At 39.7% G+C, this 20,218-nt stretch overlaps 6 protein-coding genes across 9 annotated transcripts in view; 4 read left to right on the top strand and 2 right to left on the bottom strand.

Moving 5' to 3' along the window:
• Positions 1-533: 533 nt before the first annotated feature.
• On the bottom strand, positions 534-3,304 carry LOC104826085 (malate dehydrogenase, cytoplasmic 2). The gene is made up of 7 exons (XM_010558605.1): positions 3,087-3,304; positions 2,277-2,435; positions 1,976-2,151; positions 1,486-1,763; positions 1,256-1,391; positions 1,054-1,165; positions 534-938 (listed from the first exon to the last, which is right to left on the bottom strand). Exons 1-7 carry the CDS (start codon positions 3,127-3,129, stop codon positions 844-846), a joined length of 999 nt encoding a protein of 332 aa, XP_010556907.1. The 5' UTR covers positions 3,130-3,304; the 3' UTR covers positions 534-843.
• A 381-nt stretch (positions 3,305-3,685) lies between these two features.
• Positions 3,686-7,798, top strand: LOC104826086 (probable methyltransferase PMT8). Of its 2 annotated transcripts, none has more exons than XM_010558607.2 (8): positions 3,686-3,940; positions 4,769-5,238; positions 5,340-5,504; positions 5,599-5,781; positions 5,970-6,564; positions 6,741-6,853; positions 6,955-7,175; positions 7,290-7,798. In XM_010558607.2, exons 2-8 carry the CDS (start codon positions 4,969-4,971, stop codon positions 7,600-7,602), a joined length of 1,860 nt encoding a protein of 619 aa, XP_010556909.1. In that variant the 5' UTR covers positions 3,686-3,940; positions 4,769-4,968; the 3' UTR covers positions 7,603-7,798. The 2 variants fall into 2 exon arrangements, with proteins under 2 accessions (XP_010556909.1, XP_010556908.1); XM_010558606.2 differs by having other exon boundaries at positions 3,686-3,838.
• A 712-nt stretch (positions 7,799-8,510) lies between these two features.
• On the top strand, positions 8,511-13,121 carry LOC104826087 (casein kinase 1-like protein 8). The gene is made up of 14 exons (XM_010558608.1): positions 8,511-9,448; positions 9,563-9,603; positions 10,096-10,165; positions 10,258-10,406; positions 10,493-10,588; positions 10,806-10,876; positions 10,967-11,028; positions 11,117-11,180; positions 11,268-11,352; positions 11,628-11,754; positions 11,859-11,932; positions 12,025-12,088; positions 12,329-12,468; positions 12,611-13,121. The coding sequence occupies exons 1-14, from the start codon at positions 9,373-9,375 to the stop codon at positions 12,899-12,901; spliced, it is 1,410 nt and encodes a 469-aa protein (XP_010556910.1). The 5' UTR covers positions 8,511-9,372; the 3' UTR covers positions 12,902-13,121.
• Positions 13,122-15,494: 2,373 nt separating this feature from the next.
• On the bottom strand, positions 15,495-17,154 carry LOC104826088 (60S ribosomal protein L14-1-like). The gene is made up of 5 exons (XM_010558609.2): positions 17,046-17,154; positions 16,856-16,957; positions 16,007-16,136; positions 15,783-15,895; positions 15,495-15,685 (listed from the first exon to the last, which is right to left on the bottom strand). Exons 1-5 carry the CDS (start codon positions 17,046-17,048, stop codon positions 15,629-15,631), a joined length of 405 nt encoding a protein of 134 aa, XP_010556911.1. The 5' UTR covers positions 17,049-17,154; the 3' UTR covers positions 15,495-15,628.
• Positions 17,155-17,275: 121 nt separating this feature from the next.
• On the top strand, positions 17,276-19,099 carry LOC104826089 (glycolipid transfer protein 1-like). 3 transcript variants are annotated; one of them, XM_010558611.1, is made up of 7 exons: positions 17,276-17,387; positions 17,692-17,847; positions 17,954-18,009; positions 18,108-18,238; positions 18,359-18,494; positions 18,587-18,718; positions 18,808-19,099. In XM_010558611.1, exons 2-7 carry the CDS (start codon positions 17,730-17,732, stop codon positions 18,841-18,843), a joined length of 609 nt encoding a protein of 202 aa, XP_010556913.1. In that variant the 5' UTR covers positions 17,276-17,387; positions 17,692-17,729; the 3' UTR covers positions 18,844-19,099. The 3 variants fall into 3 exon arrangements, with proteins under 3 accessions (XP_010556913.1, XP_010556914.1, XP_010556912.1); XM_010558612.2 differs by having other exon boundaries at positions 17,277-17,387; positions 17,699-17,847; XM_010558610.2 differs by having other exon boundaries at positions 17,281-17,847.
• A 105-nt stretch (positions 19,100-19,204) lies between these two features.
• Positions 19,205-20,218, top strand: part of LOC104827379 (CRIB domain-containing protein RIC1-like) — a 1,434-nt gene continuing 420 nt past the window's right edge. The window contains exons 1-4 of the mRNA XM_010560552.1: positions 19,205-19,452; positions 19,540-19,685; positions 19,770-19,870; positions 19,994-20,164. Coding sequence (XP_010558854.1) covers positions 19,625-19,685; positions 19,770-19,870; positions 19,994-20,164 — 333 coding nt within the window. The 5' untranslated portion in view covers positions 19,205-19,452; positions 19,540-19,624. The remainder of the gene's footprint in view (positions 19,453-19,539; positions 19,686-19,769; positions 19,871-19,993; positions 20,165-20,218) is intronic.

Raw genomic sequence — 20,218 nt, forward strand, 5'->3', positions numbered from 1 at the left:
TCCGACATGGCGAGTCGATCCTCGTTGCCCCTATGAAATGTATCCAAACTCTTCTGTCTCTTCTGACATAATTCCTTTCATGGGCACTTCTGCATCTCCCCTAACTTGATAACGTCTCTTTGTTTCTTTCCTCTTTTTTTTTCTTTTAATTTTTTTTGTTCAACTTTTATTTGATTCTGATGAGGAAGATTCTAGACCCCCCCCCTTCCTTTGCCCTACTTTCAATTCAATGGGATCAATTCTCATCCTTTGCGGAGGTATCAATTCATAAGCTTTGAATCCTCGTTTTTGTTGACGTTTCCACAAAAAGACAAAAGTCATTTACTAATAGACAATATGGTAAGCCTTATCTATCATCAAAGGAAGAGATTCCAATGCCAATCCAACTGCCATGGTGTGTTCCAATTGCAGTACCATAACCATATATACATGAATATATATGTGTATACACACATGTTAGCATTTGTGTGCAAAAGATAAGCATGCGTTCGAACTGGTTGGAGCATCATTGGTTTAGCACAGACACAATCACCGACCAGACAATGATATGCTGATTTCTATGCTCAACAATCACAGATCACAAAACAAGGATCAAAGCCGGCACAGGAGTAGTTCAGGCTTGAATCAAACAGCAAATACGCTCTTAAAACACACACATAAACACATACACCGAGAAGAACAATGTATTTTCCTCAAAAGTTTTGACCCCCACAACAATGGGTCAAATACATATCCGAGATCTTCTCAAACAGGTTCTTATTCAAAGGCTCTAACTTTATCCCAAACCTGGTGGGGACAATGACAACTCCGAGAGAGAGAGTCTGAGACTGTGGCTCCTCGGGTTTAAGAAAGGCACGAGTAGGCAAGGTCCTTCTCTTCCTTCAGCTCCTCTGCTGTAGAGTCCATCTTCTTCCTCGAAAATTCATCGATCGGCAGCCCTGTCATACACATGCCATGCATGGTTACCACATATAGATGATGTATACGTCTCTACTCACTCATTCAGTTAATTTGTGGTTGCAAAATTATCTTCTTCCTTTTCTTTTTTTTTACCTTGGACAATGGTCCACTCTCCATTGCGGCAGGTGACAGGGAAGGAATAGATAAGCCCAGCAGGGACATCGTAAGAGCCATCAGAGTAAACTCCCATTGAAACCCACGTTCCCTGAGCCAAGAGCCCATCAGAACAATGATCAACTGCCCAACTGTCTGGAAAAAAAAACAGAAAGAAATCATGGGATTTTTGGGTACAAACTTCGGGTGTTCCAAGGACCCAGTCACGGATGTGGTCACAGGCAGAGCTAGCAGCCGAGAGTGCACTAGACAACTTCCTAGCTTTGATGATGGCAGCTCCACGTTGTTGAACTGTGGTAATAAAGTCACCCTTCAACCTACAAAAATGGTTCAGACACAGAACGGAGCTTAGATGATATTAGACATGGGGAATTTTTGTGAAAAAAGGCATTCGTTCTATGAGATATATACCACTCATCATCCTTAACGAGCTCACGGACAGGCTTCTCCCCAGAAGGAGTCTCAACGGTAGCATGGTTGACATCCGGGTACTGAGTCGATGAGTGATTTCCCCAGATAATCACGTTCTTAACATCAGACACTGGCACACTCAACCTCTCGGAGATCTGACCCAACGCCCTGTTGTGGTCAAGCCTGGTCAAACAAGTGATGTTCTTCTCGGGGATTGATGGAGCGAATTCCTTCAGGATCAGTGCGTTGGTGTTTGCAGGGTTTGCAACCACCAGGACCTAAAAAGGGTAAAGAGAGTCGATAGCTGAATCAGACTAAAACCAAAAGAAAGCTATTCCATTCACAGGAAACAAAGGAAAAATGATCCCTAGAGATCATCAATATTCAATAATGTGAATATCTTAAATGAAAAGAAACAGAAAAACAAGGAAAACCTCCTCGATTTCCTCCCAAGCAATCATGCAACAAGACAAAAAACCGATATTCTCACCTTGCAGTTCGGGGCAGCATGTTTCTCCAAGGCGGCAGCCTGAGACTTGTAAATCGACACATTCTTGGACATAACGTCCTTCCTCTCCATTCCTTCTTTGCGGGGGAAGCCACCAACCATGACAGCAACGTTGACTCCAGTGCAAGCCTCAACAGCATCAGTTGTAGCAACGACACCTGATATAGCAAATAACAGCGGCAAAGCTCTCCAATTTAAGCAAAAAATATCATATTCCAAGCATAAATAGTATCACAATGAAAGGCTTCAACGATATGAAAATACACTTCAACAACACCGGTACCTTTCAGAAGAGGGAAAGCGGCATCCACCAACTCCATTTTCACACCATTTAGAGCTTCTGCAGCAGGTGGGATATCCAGCATGTGGAGGATCACTGGCTGGTCAGCGCCCAGCATGATCCCTCTTGCGATCATAGGGACAAGGGCATATCCGATTTGCCCTGCGCAATCAAACCCATTACTTCAATAGCAGAAACAAATTTGCAGATGTCTAAGAAGCAAACTACAGTGAATCCACTTGGACAAGAAATGGACGCGAAAATCAGAATATGCGAGCCTGTCCTGATTGAAAGGCATCCCTTTGAAGATCAGACAAGCCGACACCTCAAAATCATCCTTAGATCCAATCAAATCGAACAAGAATACTATCAGTGGATGATAAAATTAAAGAAGTCGAAATTTGGATCTTCGGTTTTACGGTATCTCGCCCATTTCAAGTTTGAACCCCTACAAAAGGGCCCTCCAGATAACATCCATGAAAATGAAAAAAAAAAACTGTCCGAAACTAGATTATTCTCGAAGAAAGCAAGACGATCCATCAAATGAGGGGAGATTTAACACGGAAGAACACAGGGATCTTCTTCAAATAAACGGAGCAGAATCTACAATAGCAAACAAAATCTAGATCCATAAGTTTATTCATGTCCAGATCCCATTCCGGCACCGGAAAACCCAAGATTAGATCAAGATTCGGTCAATCAAGAAAATTTTGAGAAAGAAAAACCAAGATCTAGCCAAACTAGAAAAGAACCGCGGGTTCATGAATCGGAAACCAGAAACCGAGGCAGTAGATCTGAGAACTACACAGTTACCTGCAGCTCCAGTGACGAGAACGCGAACTGGTTCCTTTGCCATATCGGATCGTGGTCGGAGAAGGTCGCCGGAGAAAGGATCGGATAGATCAGTTAAGTGGACAAGGCACTTGGATTTGTAAGAGAGGTGGTTTCTGTGTCCGTGAAGCGGACTGAAGAGTCACGGTCGCTTTATAATCGGTGGTGGAAGATGAAGGTCATGATGCCACGTCATCCAATTATTTTATTTTATCTCGAAAGAATAAATTAGCTTTAAGATATAAAGTTGTAACTAAAATTCAACTCTTTAACGGGCCTTCACTGAAATTCTGTTACTCTTATTGGGCCGACGTTAGAAAGCCCAAACGATAATTGTAAGCATCAACTTCAAGGTTGGGCCCATAAGTTGGATCCAATGGATGGGCTCGGCCCAATATAGCCAAACCCGTCGTTATAGTATATAGATCGGATTTCATATGCATTTTTGTTTCGATTTTAAATTGAATTGAAATCAAATGGCAAGCAACGAATAATTTAACATTAATAACGATTTAGTCATATAATAAGGAAAGCGGTCCAAATAAATATTATTTTATTTCACTTTACAGTAAGCGACAGTGTGGACATTGAGAGAGATCTTTTACATATCGTCTCTGACACCGTACAAACACACACTCCTTTTCCTCCTCATCATCCAAAAATAGGAAAAAACGTTAGCAGAAGAACAAAGGGCAAATTTCCAGAAGATCTGAAGCTAAGTTTCGTTTCCTTTGGTATGTAAATCGGCATCGATTCATTCCTTGTTAGTTGTTGCTTTTCTTCTCTCTTTCTGTTCCTTGGATCTCCCGTACGCGTGCCGGAATCTCCTGGGTCAAGTGAGTTTTCGATGTTCTTGCTCTGGTTTTTCCGACATTATTTATGGAGATGCGTTTGATTCTCTTGGATTGTGATCCAGTTTCGCGTATCTGGGTTCCCGTTGGATCTTTGAGATGCGGTGATGTTTTATTCATTTCGGTGGTCGAAATCGTTCTGGGTTAAATCTGGATTCCGTTCCCCATTTCCGTGCTATTTTGATTGTTGGGCGGCCTTCAATTTTCCCGAGGAAATGAGATTTTGATTTTCCCGAGAAAATGGAAACTCTATTTTCAGATCTACTAGTTCTAGTTAGTTTACGGAGGATTAAATGATGGATCAATCCAATTAATGAGCCGCCTTCTAGCTGCAAATTCATGATGATCCAGTTTCAGACCTGTAATCTCCAGTTGAATCCCTAGATCCAAACCATGTTATTTCTCTCCAAATTGTTTCCCTTCAAAGATAATGGAAATAATCAATCTTTTTCGCTTGCTTGTGACTTAAGTTTTTGCTGCTGGTTCTTCTACGAAGAACCAATTCCCAAAATGGTGGTTGTCGGCGGTCTCGTTTCAAATTAAAATATTATACTGCAATGACTTTGTTTCCACTTGTCTTTCATTTTTTGGTTGGTGTCTGGTTTTGGACCAGAAAACACGGATCTGAAATCTTCCAAGATGATTTTTCAACTTAGTTAATGGTTTTAGATAATGATGATGCATTCCCACTAATGCTGTGCTGTGTTTTTCTGCCAAACTTTTCAGTGCTAAGTGCCTCAAAAACACTTGAGACTTTTGATGGTTTTAGGCTTGTTTCTTATGGTTCGTTGTCCTGTTTTTGTTTTTGTGCAGAAACCATTGGAACTGTTGTCATATACATACATAAAGGAGATTTCTTTACTTTGATTTTGGAGTCTAAAGCATCGGTTTGGCTTGATACTGTTGCTTAAGGTGTGGGTTTGGAGAGAAAGTTGTGTTGGATGGTCTTTACGCTGAGACAAGCGTGAAAAGAAAACCCGGTATTTGAAGAAATTTTGAGGGTTTAATAAGCGATGAGGGGGAGACCTGATGGAGGCCAAAAGAAGAGGCTGATCACTCTGGTTTGTGTGGTGGCATTACTCGTTTGTTTTGTCTATATGTACTATGGTTCCTCAAACCAGGGGGCATCTGCTTTGCAATATGGAAGATCATTGAGGAAACTCGGATCATCGTATTTGGGTGGAGATGATGATGATGGTGATGATGCTAATAAGCAGGAAGAGTCTGTTGCCAAGTTTGGACAAGTAGACGGAGACAATGATGCCGTGCCTAAAACTTTCCCTGTAAGACCTTTAAATATAGTATTCAGATCGTGGAAAGCTTATCCGGGGCAAATGTGTTGTGTTACTCTTACTCACTTCTCTGTCTTTCTCTTTTTGAAAAGGTATGTGATGATCGACACTCAGAAATTATACCCTGCTTAGACAGGAACTTTATCTACCAGATGAGATTGAAGCTTGACTTGTCTGTTATGGAGCACTATGAACGTCACTGCCCACCGCCTGAAAGAAGATTTAATTGTTTGATTCCTCCTCCACCAGGCTACAAGGTGTAGTATCAGACGTCGAAATCTTGTTTTTTCTTTGACCTGATCAGTTTCTGGTTCATCTCCAACTGTTTTGTCTTGTCTTTTGATGAGGTAGATTCCTATTAAGTGGCCTAAGAGCCGAGATGAAGTGTGGAAAGTAAACATTCCTCACACCCACCTTGCACATGAGAAGTCTGATCAGAACTGGATGGTTGTGAAAGGCGACAAGATTAATTTCCCTGGTGGAGGCACTCATTTTCACTATGGTGCTGACAAATATATCGCTTCAATTGCAAACGTAAGTCTACCTAGTTCTGATCTTGATTTCCATAAGCTTCATATCCCGAATTTGTCTAGTGCTTCTCAACTTTTCATCGTATGTGAATTTGGCTGAATTTTTATCTGCTTTTTTCTATTTTTTGGTCAAGATGGTTTATATCATTCAACAAAGAGAAAGAGTGAAATTCATGTGACTGGAACTTGCAGATGCTCAACTTTTCAAACAATAATTTGAACAATGAAGGGAGATTAAGGAATGTTCTTGACGTTGGCTGTGGAGTTGCAAGTTTTGGAGCCTACCTTCTCTCATCTGATATAATCGCAATGTCCTTGGCACCTAACGATGTCCACCAGAATCAAATCCAATTTGCTCTAGAGAGAGGAATCCCTGCCTCTCTCGGTGTTTTAGGAACGAAGAGGCTCCCTTACCCGAGCAGATCATTCGAATTTGCTCATTGCTCTCGGTGCAGGATCGATTGGCTTCAAAGAGATGGCATCCTACTTCTCGAGCTCGATCGGTTGCTCAGACCGGGTGGCTATTTTGCGTATTCATCTCCCGAAGCTTACGCCCAGGATGAGGAGGATCTTAGGATCTGGAGAGAGATGAGCGCTCTTGTTGAACGCATGTGTTGGAGAATAGCTGAAAAAAGGAACCAGACAGTCATTTGGCAGAAACCACTGACCAATGATTGTTACCTGGAGAGAGAGCCCGGGACACAGCCTCCTCTCTGTCGTTCAGACAGTGACCCTGATGCAGTTTGGGGTGTGGCCATGGAAGCTTGCATCACACCTTACTCTGACCGTAAGTCTGGTTTCATGATAGTTTTGTTCACTTGCTTGCAGGATTGTTGTGCCGTTTTCAGTCATCTTTCATCTCTAATCAAGTTCAGGAATAACATATTGTGATTAATGATACAGCCCACTGCTTAACCGAGATTTTTTTCGTTTTCTGTTTCCCGGTCATGTTTACTGATTCAGATGACCATAAAACCAAGGGAAGTGGGTTAGTGCCCTGGCCTGCAAGGCTGACTTCTCCTCCTCCCCGTCTTGCCGATTTTGGTTATTCGGCCAGCATGTTCGAGGAGGACACGGTATAAAACAGTGACATGACATCTTCACAAGCATTGATTTTCAGCCATTTGGGTTGTTCCTTCCACCATAGCAGTAACACCCTATCTTTTTTGTGGTGCAGGAACTTTGGCGGAAAAGAGTGGATAGGTACTGGAATCTCTTGTCTCCGAAAATCGAGTCAGACACGTTGAGGAACATAATGGACATGAAAGCCAACATGGGTTCTTTCGCTGCTGCTCTCAAAGATAAGGACGTTTGGGTGATGAACGTTGTCTCAGAGGACGGACCCAACACACTGAAACTGATCTATGACCGTGGCTTGATCGGCACAACCCACGACTGGTATGGCTCAAAACTAAACCTCGCTTATCTCGCTTCTACGATGCATTTTGCTACAAAGGGTTCTCGTAGATTTGAGTAGAATATATGCTTACATATAGAACTGGTGTTCTGTAGGTGTGAAGCGTTTTCCACTTATCCCCGAACGTATGATCTTCTACACGCGTGGACTGTGTTTTCGGACGTCGAGAGGAAAGGATGCAGCCCCGAGGATTTGCTTCTGGAGATGGATCGTATTCTCAGACCGAGCGGATTCGTCGTCATCCGAGACAAACAACGTATAGTGGATTCGCTGAAGAAGTACTTGCAGGCTTTGCACTGGGACGTAGTATCAGCCTCGGACCCGACCAGTTCGGATCCCGACAGCGTTGACTTCATCGTCCAGAAGAAGATGTGGCTCACCACTGAAAGCCTCCGAGACACTGAATAAGAAATACATTAGACTTCACCTCGATGACTTTTTACGTATCAGAAGAAGGAAAAATAGATTTATTTATTTCTCGGTCGCCAAATTTTTTATTTTTGTAGTGATTTTATTTATTCGGGTGACCTGCGACCCATAACAAGTGTTCTTGTTCTCAAATTCATCATTGGTTTTTTTTTAATGATATTTTGTTTTGTCTGAATATTTTAAACCAAAGTTTTTCTAGCTAGCTGTCTTTGTAGAAGAAGATGCATGGCATGTTATGTTTGACGAAATGATCACCCAAACAGCCCCCAAATGTTGAATGTTTTAGCAGTACCCATGTAACGAAAATTGGAATTTGTAGGTTAAAACCGGTTTAGGATTTGTACTCGGGCTAAATCCGGTTTTCTTCAACCCAATTTTATTGATTAAAAACACCAGCCCTGTTCTTGTATCTGAAAACCCGGAATTGAAGATTGAACACAACGATCGGTTTTTTAAATTCAACCTTCTTTTGTCTGGATTTGAGGGTAAAACGGACCAGATTTTTCTATTAATTTGATAATGTCTCCGACAGTACCATTTGCAATAATAATAATAATAATAATAATAATAATATATTTAAATTTAATGTGGAGAATATCCTTTTATTTTCTTCTTGCCAATGGAAGGTGAGCAGTAGTGCCGGCCAGAATCAGCGAATCAAATTATACACAACAATATTTTTTATAGTTAAAGTAGAAGCCATATATCATCGGAAAATAATAACAAAATATTTGTAATAATAAAATTACGAGAATTGTTTTTCAAATATGATAGCGGTGTGTTCAAAAATAATTTAAATAACGAAAAAAAGCCTAAAAAAAAAATTGTAGGGGCGCCTTACATTAATATATATAAAAGGGCAAACAACGGTAATTACACTGCTAAGCAAAGCAAATTAGGGGGAAAAAGAAAATCACAGCGCCGTCGGATTTCTTTCCATTTTGTCTTCTGCCCTGGAAAGATACTGAATCAAACTCCATCCCTAGCACGCGCAGTCCCCAGTCTAGATCAGACGATATAATCGAAGCCTGAGGCCTTTTCCCCTTGTTTCCTACGCTGTATCGTCGCTCGCTCTTTGTTCTTTCTGCGGTTTTTGTCCCTTTTCGGTTTCTGCTGCTTTTTCCTGCAGACCCTGCTTTTCTTCTTCCTCTTCTTCTGATTCGAATCTTTGTAGAAAGTAGTCAGAGTTGGGTGATGATGATGACGGTGGTGGTGGTGGTGGTGGTCAATGGGTAATTTTAACTTGGGTGTATTAGAAGCTAAGCTCTTGACTTGAGATTTGATCTTGGGTTCTTTAGCCGCGTCAATTTAGATGACCTGGGTTATTTTGCAAAAAAAACGAATTGGGTCAAACTCCTTGTCGATTCAACGATTAGAGAAGATCGAAGCTACGATTTTGTGAATTTGGTCTTGTCTCCACTGAAATCTGGTGAGACTTTGGGGTCTTCCAGAAATTGGTCTAGGTTTAACCATTCCATCGGCTTTTAGCGAGCCCAGGTACACGATTGGGATCTGGGTTTTGTAATTTCTGTGATAAACGGAAATTATAGTTCTTATCAGCTTTCTGGGTGGATTCGGTGACATTATTATCCAAATAGTGCAAATTTCCCTTGGTGAAATCCGTGTTGTCGACCTTTTTTACCAGAGAAGATTGAATAAAAGGTGGGGTCAATCGGGTTCCAAGTTCATAGCAGAAGGGCGGATATTTTCCATCTGAATTGTTTCTAAATCTTCAATTGAGGATAGAAAATGGATCGTGTGGTTGGTGGCAAGTATAAACTTGGAAGAAAGCTCGGCAGTGGATCATTTGGTGAACTTTTTCTCGGTATATAGAATTTCCTCTGGGTTTTCTTGCTGAATTTTCATTGTATCTGTTCCTTTTTTTCCCCCTTAAATGTCGAGCTGCTTGATCGAATCCTTGTCATTGGTTTTGGTTCAGGGTTGAATGTGCAAACTGGAGAAGAAGTGGCTGTTAAGATGGTAAGCTGCAATGTGTTTCCTTGTTGAACTTGGTGTTATAGTTTGTCTCAATATAAATTTGTCTCAAAATCGTTTGAATATGTAGTTTCATTATACTGGTAGAAAGTCCATTTCTTCCATTTGTTTCTCTACATGGTTATAATAGCCTTTACCCGGTGCTAAACGGGTAGAAACGTTTTCTTATATTCGATCAGATGATGATGGTTAACGTTGACCTTCTTTCTGGCTGATGGGTTGATATCTTCTATGGCACATAGTTTTTTTTTTCAAGACTTTGTAAAGCCTCTTATCTACATTAGGTGTCTCTTTTCCCCTTCTTCATTAGATTATTGTCCTTCTTTCTTTACCCTTTATACTGAAACGTAGCTCGTTTCGATGTGATTTTTTTTTTATGGAGGTTTTGTTAAACTGAGACTCGTGACTCGTCATTATAATTTCGTCCATGCTTTCTTTCCCTATCCTTTGATGTTAATATTTTGCCTCTTCATGCAGGAACCCGTGAGTTCTAGGCATCCCCAACTTCAGTATGAATCAAAGCTCTATATGCTTCTCCAAGGAGGAAGTAAGCTCTGTCTTGAGTGCTCATTCTTTTGGGCAATTATGAACATAGGATTTACTTTTGTTGATTGTTTGGTGCTCTTTGAATTCTTGAAGCTGGTATTCCTCACCTTAAATGGTTCGGAGTTGAGGGCGATTACAGCTGCATGGTGATTGATCTTCTCGGTCCGAGTTTGGAGGACTTATTCAGCTACTGCAGTAGGAAGTTATCTCTGAAAACAGTTCTAATGCTCGCAGATCAGATGGTAACTGTTCCTTTTCTTTCGTTTTTTTTGTTCGATTGCATATCCGTATTTCCTCATAATTCAATTTTCCATTTTCATTTCTTTAGCTAAACAGGGTCGAGTATATGCACACCCGCGGGTTTCTTCATCGTGATATTAAACCAGATAACTTTTTGATGGGTCTTGGACGCAAAGCAAACCAGGCAAGTTATCATTCACTCGCTACTATTGAATTTGCACCCTACAATGAGTGAAGCGATGGCATGTGGAGTTTTTTTTTTTTTACGAATGATAATATTTATGTGGTTGTAGAACTTTTCCTTGGGAATGATTTTGCAACTAGGCTTTAAGTGCTAAGAAAATTTTCATCAGAAGGATATACGTTTGCATTTTCCTTGATGCATCATTTAGTTTTGGCAGGTATACGTCATTGATTATGGTCTAGCGAAAAAGTTTAGGGATCTTCAAACACACCGGCATATTCCATACAGGTAATGTAGAAAATTTTTAGTTTGTTTTACAGTTTAGTTTGGCCTATTTTCTATTTTCTTACAATTTTAGTTTGGCCCCTCATTTCTTAGGGAAAACAAGAATCTTACAGGAACCGCTCGATATGCAAGTGTTAATACTCATCTTGGAATCGGTGAGTATGTTCTTTGTCCATTATATTGTGTGAATTCAACATTATGCTATTTCTGATCATATACTGATGCGGAAAAAACGCTTTACAGAGCAAAGTAGGAGGGATGATCTGGAATCCCTTGGATATGTGCTTATGTATTTTCTAAGAGGAAGGTAGAGATATATCTCTTCTTTGTACTTCTTCGGTATTTTCCTAACCTCATTTTCGTGATAGTTATTCTTCTCTCGATTTTGTGTCAGCCTTCCTTGGCAAGGCCTTCGTGCCGGCACCAAAAAGCAGAAGTATGACAAGATTAGTGAAAAGAAAAGGCTAACGCCCGTAGAGGTAGTGTTTCCCTCTCCAATGATGAGATTTTTGTTTTTTATAGGACTTTGCCATTATCTTTTAGCTAGTAAAAGAATCCTTTACTCATCAAACTCTGTTATGTGCATGTCCACCCTCGTATTGATCGGGTGGGGTTTGAAATTTTGGTCCGATTGAAGCTGAAAATGTTCTTAGCTTGACAATGGTTTTGGTCCTTTTGTTGAATTGTTCCCCCTTCCTGTTGGTATCTGTCTTTGTGTGAATTTATAGATACAATGATGAATTTCCGTGTGCAGGTCCTTTGTAAATCATACCCCCCTGAGTTCACATCATATTTTCTGTATGTCCGGTCATTGCGGTTTGAAGACAAGCCTGATTATCCATACCTGAAGAAGCTTTTCAGGGATTTATTCATCCGAGAAGGTGACTTTTTTTTGTCAATTTGCTAAATCTATTATGCTCTAATGTTTCTGAATCATTCCTCGAAAGTTCAAAGAGTTGATTCGATATTTTTTTGGTTACTGCAGGCTATCAATTTGACTATGTATTCGATTGGACAATCTTGAAGCATCCGCAGTTCAGTTCCAGTTCCAAACCAAGAGTCAGTTCACACTTATGTTTAGAGAAATTTTTTCTTATACGATTTTAAATTTGAGATTTTATCCTTATGCCACTCGTCTTTTGTTACAACAGTCAAGCCTGAGACCAGCTCTGAACCCTCCTGTTCCATCCGCAAACAGAACAGAGAAACCTTCAGGTATGAACATTGAATCCTCTTTAACTTTTTCCTGTTCTGGTTTCACTTTTTTGTCCCAAAATTTTGTATTTTTTTTCTTGGTGCTTGTTGAAACTCTTCTTCTTCTCATCCTTCAAGTTGCTTGATTTAGAACACTGATCCAAAACCAAATTAACCCACTTCTGTCTTGGAATTCTCTTATGATTGAAGAGACTGATTTGTTCCTAGACAGTAACGAGCTTTTCCGGGAAATTTACGTAGTTGGGCAGGACAACCGGGACAGGGACAGACTGTCAGGTACTCCAGAGGTTTATGCTAGAAGAAACGGCTCTGGCAGTGGCGTTCAAGCCGATCGTTATAGACCAAGAACCTCGGAGAACATATTAGCATCCAAAGACATGGTTAATCTTCTTAACCCCCCTAGAAAACAAAATCCAATCCTTTTCATAGTTTTAGTTTTGTTTGAATCAAGGTGTTGTTTGCTTTCTTGATTTCTGTGTTCAACCATTACATTTTTTACTTTGTTTTTTTTTTTGGCATCAGCAAAACTACGAGAGACCCATCTCGTCATCAAGAAACGTGAGTTCTTCGAGAAAAGCAGTGGCTGTGTCGAGCACCAGAGCCACCTCCTCGGCCGACTTCATAGAGAATCGCTTGAGCAGGCTCGTCCCTGGCAACGGTCGCTCGTCCACTGCCTATAGAACCCAGCTCGGTCCCGATTCGTCCAAGCCCTCTTCCTCGTCCTTCACCAGGGCTGCTCCTGCAAGGACCGCGCGTGACATCACGCTCCAGAGCCTTGAGCTCCTTAACATTGGCAACGGCAGGAGGAAGTGACTCGGGTTTTAATCAGATCTAAGCGTCATTTCATGTTAAAGACATTTATGGATTACACCTTTTCCGCGAAAATATTTGCTCTTATTTAAAAAACAAATTATTCGATTAAAGATCTGTGTCTATATATATACACACACGTGGTTGTAATGTGTTTTTACAATGTCATGTACATGTGGTGCTTGGTCATGTTCCATGCAAATGTCTTACTGCTTCGCACGTTTGAGATTCTGTAAAGATAGGAAATAGGAATTAACATCCCTCAATATTAGTTTATTTTTTTCTATTTTTGAACAAGTAAATTATCATATTATATTTCTGAATCTTATTTACTATTTGTATCTATAATAATTGAATTAAATAATATATAATTATAATATATAATTATAATCGAATTAAATTTAATATAAAAATTGAATGGTTATAATTTTAAAAAAAATTAAATTAAACCGATTTAAAAAATATATAATTTTTTCAAATAAATAAATATTTTTATTAATAAAAATCGAACACAACTATAAATAAAAATGAACGGAACATAACTAATTTTGATATAGAACGAATTGTTATCATTTTTATAAAATCGAAATGATGGAATTCAAATATATTTAGAATCCGAACAGAAATTCAAAATAATCACCTTTATATATGTATTATCTCTAACTTATTCACTTTTAGTTCGTAAGTCTAAATAGAAATATATACTCTCGTATATACAAATGTCACCCTAAAAATATTTATATTCCAGATTTAATAACTATAGCTAATTTAACCAAAAAAAAAAATAACTATAGCTAAGATGGACATTGCTTGAAACATCTGTCTAGAGGATTATTAACTATCAGTTAATTGATTTTATGCAAATATAGAAGAATATCTTTTGTACGGATGTGGACACCATGTCATATGTGTGTGGATAAGGAAGTAGTAAATAGGAAAATAAATATTCTATAAATAGTTTTTATTTTGGATATAGTTACATTTTAGTTTTGTTTGAATCTATTTGAAAATAAATGTTCATAAAAATGACAGAAACATCTTCTTTAAGCTAAATGAATATAATCATCAAATAATATCTGTCTGTTAAAGCAAAAATGTTGGAAGAACACCATAAGTGGAATAATCCACATGGAATTACTTGAAAAGAAACCATTTTTAATATTTTTTCCCACAAAATGATTTTATAAAAAAGAAATAATAAAGCAAGAAATCCGTAATAATAATTAAATTAGCTGTCAAGAGGTGTAAATTTCCCAATGTTGTTTTCAGAAACTAATTAATTGGGCTTACTAAATTATCACTAATCTTCCATCAATTTCCTTTATTAGAATCTACAAATATTTTAAGTTATTCATTGTTTCCCTTTATCATATTAGATTCTTGAATTAATATGCAACAAACCTAACCATTAATTGTACATTCCCAATAAAACCTCATTCATTATCATAATTTAAATTAGCATTAAATTGACCGTACCTTTTCTATTCCATGTCTTACCATTAAAAAAAATTATTCGGACCACATTCACGTTTAAAAAAGGTAGAACACATAATCAATTAATTAATTTTTTTTATAAAAAGGATGCACCACAATATATTGTCTGAAAATTACATCATCCGTTAATGGAAATTACAACCAAATCTTACAAACACATGCATGCATGTAATGTAACTGTCCTAGATAACTACAAATTCATCATTACCATTTACCACATAAAAAAAAATACAAACATGGAAAATAATTTTAAACATACACATATACATACACACCTTTATATATACATGTGTATGTGTGCCAAGCTTCTCACAACCTCTTGCTCTTCTCTTTTCGCATTGCACTTCGAGAAATCAGACATGCAAATCCCAAAACCACAGAGAATCGCATGTCGGATTTGTGAACAGATATTCTCAAATCCACAAACCCTAATCTCACACATCGAATCCTGTCACATGAAAAATGATCTCTTACAGCCGACAGCAACCCCCCTCTCTTATTCCGCCGGAAAACCGCTTTCCCTTACCCCCTCTCTCTCCCCCTCCGCCGCCGCTCGCAGCTATTCAAACCCTCTGCTCTACCAAAATTCTTACAATCACTATCCGCCGCGTAATCATATCGACTTGAATTATTATCGTAATTATCTATACAATCACGGGAGATTCCAAAATGGGTTTCCGGCGACTCCTACGTCGCATTTCCCGGCGACACCGACAATGCGCAACAACAAATACATGTTCGGCCAGCCGCCACGTCAGTACCACCAGCAGCAGATGCAGCTTTTGCCCGCGACGACGCCGCCGGAAAACGGTGATCTTACTTTGCCGCTTCTTTGTCAGCTCGAGCATCGATCGCCGGAGACTTATGTTCCGATCATTATCGACGACGACTCCGGCCCCAACTTCGTTGATCTGACATTGAAGCTGTAAAAACTTTGCCCTTTTCTTCATAGAAAATGGAATTAACGCCGGAGAAAACTACTCCCTTATGTTTTGTCTGTTTTGTCATCGTATTTTCTTTTTTAAAAATCAGATTGATTTTTTTTTCCTAATTCGGCGGTTCGATGTATGTTATACATACGATGAAATAAAATGCGAATCCAAAAAAGAAAATTCCCCCCTTTTTTTTAACAAAGGACGATGTTGAAGTAAAAAAATGTAATGAACACTGAATTTAGCAAATTCTTATAACACGACTGACCAAAAAAAGATGATTCACTCGTACAATATGATGCACTTATGATGAGCTTTCCTTCTTCAGCTTTGCAAGTTCTTGCCTCACCAATCCAGCTCTCTGCATTCATCCACGCATACGTGAAAAAATGTATCATTTCCGGCTTCCATAACGCTCGGAACCGGCCATACAATATTGACAAGATCGGGTCTTGTACCTTGATTTTGGCCAACATAACCTTGAACCTGTCAAAGTCGTTGAGTGAAGCTCTTCTCTTCTGAACAATCAGCTTTCTTCCCCACGAGCTGTTCTCCCATTTGTTCTTCACATCTGCCATTAGAGATGGTGGCCTAAGACGAAAATGAACCACAGAACAACACACCATTTGTTGTTTTGGAAGTAAAAGGCAATATGGTGTTTGGAAAAGGCGTTATTTTTCACCAGCTTTCTCCATGGCTTCGATGAGAGACTTCTTCCTCGGGACACGGTTAGTGTCGATTTTGATGTCGGTCAGTGAGAGCCTCTTCAGGTTCATTTGGGTCCTCACCATATCAGGTGCATCGACAAGAGCCTATCAATAAGAACATCATTGGAAAACAATGAACTAAAAATGAACCAAAAAATCTTTGTACAGCACACTGTTAACCAGGGTTACATCATAAATCCCGTAAGAAGCGGATAATTTCTGTCAAAATAATGACTAAAAAACACATTTTATGAACAAAATTAGCATCCCAATTAGCATCAGATTGAAAATATGTGATCACAATTCATGGCAGCAAGAAAGTTTGATGCGCTTATTAAAGGCTAAAGCTAACAAAGGCCACAGTTCCTTCTCCCAAGTCAATAGCGATAATCATTTAGCAGACAAACAAAACTCAAACAGAGTGATACTTCAAGCCAGTAGTACACATCAAGAAAATCACTCCAAGCTACACACTCGCTGAAAGCGATTGTATTCTCAACCACGTTCCAAGTACGCATCCCCAAATTCATTTCAGAATCTCACTTCATACATTCCCGAATTCGGCTCAATCCAATGCATTCCCAACTCGTTTCAAGTCACCGTTACTGATAAACTTTACGATCCCCAAATGTACCTTAAGCTTCATTTCAATGTCATTCCGGTAGCATACAACTGCAATGCTACAATTAATCGAAACTGAAAAACTCTCCCATTCGAATCCATTTGAAATCCTAGGTTTTCTCAGCAATTCGACAAGGATGGATGCCAAACATCACAGCCGAGAACAGTCACAACCGGAGTAGAAACAAGAGCGGATAGCTTACCCTGTTCTGATCGACGACATCGACAATAACCACGAGCTTCCCGTAGTCCTTTCCATAATTTACCAGAGCCACTCTTCCGATTTCGACGTACCTCTTGAAGGCCTACAAAAATTGCACATAAGCAACGAGAATCAGATCACATCACGCGAAGAGGAGATTCAGTCCGGGGGAAAGAGGGAGAAAAGGTTACCATTGTTGGTCGATGGATAAACCCTAAACCGTATGGAGCCCGAAAACGGTGACCGATGGTTCGACAGACATTTATATGAGCGGGGAAAGAGCGTAACCCTAGAAACAACAAACTTGTATTTATTTTTTAGGGTCTGTAATTTACTTTTATTTCTAATATGCCCCAATTATTTACGAAACTACCTTCATGGCCCCCAATCTCAACGGCTTATAACTTACAACGGCACTCTCTTAGGGGTCGGCAAATCGGCTTCACTGAACGAACATTTTGCGCTCAGAACAATCTCTTGCTATTAGCATCTGATCCTGCTAAACCTTTCTCCTGTATTCTCGTAAAAAAAAGGTACAATTTCGATCCTTGTATCGGTATCTGCATGGGCAGATCTCGGATTTTTTTCCAATGCGATTATAGCATGAGGGTTGAAAGATCTAATCAGATCGTGTTCTTCGATCTGATTGATGGGATTTTCTTGTTTTTGATGTTGATCGTATTTCCGATATCTGGGATTCAATGTGACTCGAGCTGATTTTACGAAATTCTGTAGCTGCGTGTGTGTGAATGAAGTTGGCTGTTATCATTTTCTATGAAATCTAAGCTTCGTCCTCTGTATACGGCTTTGATGCTTTGTCTGGATACTGCTTGCAAGAATCAAGATAGACAGGTTCCTTGTGACCGCTAAAGGAAATGGAGGGGACAGTGTTCACGCCTCCGCTGGGAGCGATGGAACATGCCAAGACCAAACAAGGGGAGATACTGACCAAGCCTTTTCTTGAGCTCTGCAAGATGATCTTTCCTGTTTTAGGTTTACTTTCTCTGTCGCATAATTTGAGCAACTTCTGTCCCAAATCGTGCCATGTTACATAGTTTGGATTTTTCATGTTTCTTCCTCTTTGGTGTTTCTCCTCCAGATAAGTTCGGAGCTGCCATGGCTCTAGTGAAATCCGACATTGGTGGTAACATAACGGTGCGATGATTCTCTCCCTCGTTCATCGTTTTCAAGATTCAGATTCTTGCGTCGGTGTTTCTTTCTGACAGCATTATATGTCGGGTTTTCTCTTGCAGAGGTTGGAGAACAAGTACCAATCTGACCCGGACAAGTTCAAGTACTTGTACACTTTCGTACAGGTGGAAATCGAGTCTAAGACAGCCAAAGGATCGTCGAGTTGCACCAACGGTATTCTCTGGTTGACGAGGTAAAAAGATATCAGAGTTTGATGATCGATCCTGCCCGATATCTCGTAGTTCTATATTGCAAGACATGATCCAAAGTGAGAGACTTGCACTTAGTGATTGAGCTTTTGTGACTGTTTCAGAGCCATGGATTTCTTAGTGGAGCTGTTCAGAAACTTGCTTGCGCATCCAGACTGGACGATGTCGCAAGCTTGCGGCGACTCGTACCAGAAGACGCTCAAGAAATGGCACGGATGGCTCGCCAGCTCGAGCTTCTCGGTCAGATCTATATCGAACATGCCCATCACTTCAATCGACATTCTATGAGAGCGCATAACTCATTTTCAAACCGTGGAAACCGAGTTTTTCAGATGGCCTTGAAGCTTGCACCAGACAGGAAGAGGTTCATGGACATCATATCCGGCTCGGGTGACATCAACGCCGACATGGACAAGTTTTGTTCTGAATTCGGCCGTCTCCTTCAAGATAATCACAAGTTTCTGGTAAGTTAGTTTGGAATGTAACGTGTTCTGACAAAAAAAAAACCTCGAAATCTTTATCAATGGCAGTGACTCTATGTGTTGGCATGCAGGCTAGTGTGGGCTTGGACGTCATGAAAGCTTCTTGAACCAGATTTTCATGGCCATCGTCGTCCGTTAACCTAATTTTCTTAAATCGCATTTTTTTTTAATTTCTCCCTATTAAATTCATGCGGTTAATACCATTTTGCTTTGATCCCTTTGTAATACGTCCATCGTGATTTAATTATGATCTAATTATGAGTATGTGGTTATATTTATAGAACCGAAGTCTATAAACAAAAGGTGGCAATAAATTCCAATTATAGGAATTTAATAAGAGACTAAAAACGTGTTTTATTGAAACGTTTCCTTTTTTTTTTTTTTTTTTTTTGGTGTGTAAAGGCCATTGCCTCTCCTCCCTCACTTCTTCCCCTGAGAATTCTCTCGTCTAGTGGTTTTCCCACGTAGGATTTTGATTAGCTCTACGTTGTCGCCATGACCTGAGGAAAGAAAGACAAAAATATATTAAAAAAAAATACAAAATAAATTTAAATATTGTTATTAACCTGTAAATAAACAAAACCTCCCTTGTCAAAAAAAAAAATAGTGATCTCTCTCTCTCTCTCCCTCGTCCTTCCTCCTGGTTGAATTTGAGAGGGAACCCATCAAGACAACAACATCAACATTCGTGCAAATCTGTGTGTGTTCCTTCGAATGTAAGCAAATGATTCTCCTTTTATCTGCCGTTGTTTCTGGGTTAATCTCTGTTGATCTGTTTGTTATCGATTCCTCCGTAACTTCAGGTTTGCCGCCATTGCAGAGCTCTAGCAGACGACAAAGTCGAGACCTTTTTTTGTTTTGGTCTTGTGTCTTGTCTCTGATCGGGAGATGGCGACGACGACGATGAAGGGCCTTCTGAAAGGCCTACGTTACATTACTCAGATTTTCGGTGAGTCTCCCATCTCATCAATGCAAAAATTAAGGATGCAGAGATCTTATGTTCGTGTGGTGTTGTTTGTTTTTTAAATTGCAGATGAGGAGAAAGAGCCGGAGATGCAGATTGGGTTACCGACAGATGTTAAGCACGTCGCCCACATCGGTTCCGACAGTCCCTCCGTCACTACACCTACCTGGGTGCGTATACGGCTCCCGTTTCAATGGCGATTCATCTACATATATATACGTATTTTGTTATATATATGTTATTGGTACATACCCTTGTATCAATCTCCTCCTTTTTTCATGGTGAATTTGCAGATGAATGACTTCAAGCCTCAAGATCAAGAAGAAACCCAGGATCCCAAATTCAACCCAGAAGGTTATCTAGTTTCCTTTCACATTTTAACGGCGATATCATGTTATATATGTTTTATGCCCAACAATCGAAATGCAAAAGTTTCAAACTTTTTCAAAAGAAAAATCTCAAATTGAATTCGAGAACTCAACTCACCCTCTAAATGCATCTGGCTTCTCTGTAGGGAA

This window comes from Tarenaya hassleriana, unplaced genomic scaffold (assembly GCF_000463585.1).
Source record: "Tarenaya hassleriana unplaced genomic scaffold, ASM46358v1 Cleome5, whole genome shotgun sequence".
Taxonomy (NCBI): domain Eukaryota; kingdom Viridiplantae; phylum Streptophyta; class Magnoliopsida; order Brassicales; family Cleomaceae; genus Tarenaya; species Tarenaya hassleriana.

Bases quoted from the DNA above. Each gene is read 5' to 3' on its own strand.
- LOC104826085 (XM_010558605.1), bottom strand. From the start codon at position 3,129: ATGGCAAAGGAACCAGTTCGCGTTCTCGTCACTGGAGCTGCAG. The intron at 2,436-3,086 runs GTAACTGTGTAG...TTGATTGCGCAG, and splicing joins TCTCGTCACTGGAGCTGCAG to GGCAAATCGGATATGCCCTT. The intron at 1,764-1,975 runs GTGAGAATATCG...TACCCTTTTTAG, and splicing joins ATGCTGCCCCGAACTGCAAG to GTCCTGGTGGTTGCAAACCC.
- LOC104826086 (XM_010558607.2), top strand. From the start codon at position 4,969: ATGAGGGGGAGACCTGATGGAGGCCAAAAGAAGAGGCTGATCACTCTG. The intron at 6,565-6,740 runs GTAAGTCTGGTT...TTACTGATTCAG, and splicing joins CATCACACCTTACTCTGACC to ATGACCATAAAACCAAGGGA. The intron at 6,854-6,954 runs GTATAAAACAGT...TTTGTGGTGCAG, and splicing joins GCATGTTCGAGGAGGACACG to GAACTTTGGCGGAAAAGAGT.
- LOC104826087 (XM_010558608.1), top strand. From the start codon at position 9,373: ATGGATCGTGTGGTTGGTGGCAAGTATAAACTTGGAAGAAAGCTCGGC. The intron at 11,353-11,627 runs GTAGTGTTTCCC...TTCCGTGTGCAG, and splicing joins AAAGGCTAACGCCCGTAGAG to GTCCTTTGTAAATCATACCC. The intron at 12,469-12,610 runs GTTAATCTTCTT...TTTTGGCATCAG, and splicing joins TATTAGCATCCAAAGACATG to CAAAACTACGAGAGACCCAT.
- LOC104826088 (XM_010558609.2), bottom strand. The intron at 16,137-16,855 runs GTAAGCTATCCG...TCTTATTGATAG, and splicing joins ATGTCGTCGATCAGAACAGG to GCTCTTGTCGATGCACCTGA. The intron at 15,896-16,006 runs GTGAAAAATAAC...CTCTAATGGCAG, and splicing joins CGAAGCCATGGAGAAAGCTG to ATGTGAAGAACAAATGGGAG.
- LOC104826089 (XM_010558611.1), top strand. From the start codon at position 17,730: ATGGAGGGGACAGTGTTCACGCCTCCGCTGGGAGCGATGGAACATGCC. The intron at 18,010-18,107 runs GTGCGATGATTC...TTTCTCTTGCAG, and splicing joins ACATTGGTGGTAACATAACG to AGGTTGGAGAACAAGTACCA. The intron at 18,495-18,586 runs GTCAGATCTATA...CGAGTTTTTCAG, and splicing joins TCGCCAGCTCGAGCTTCTCG to ATGGCCTTGAAGCTTGCACC.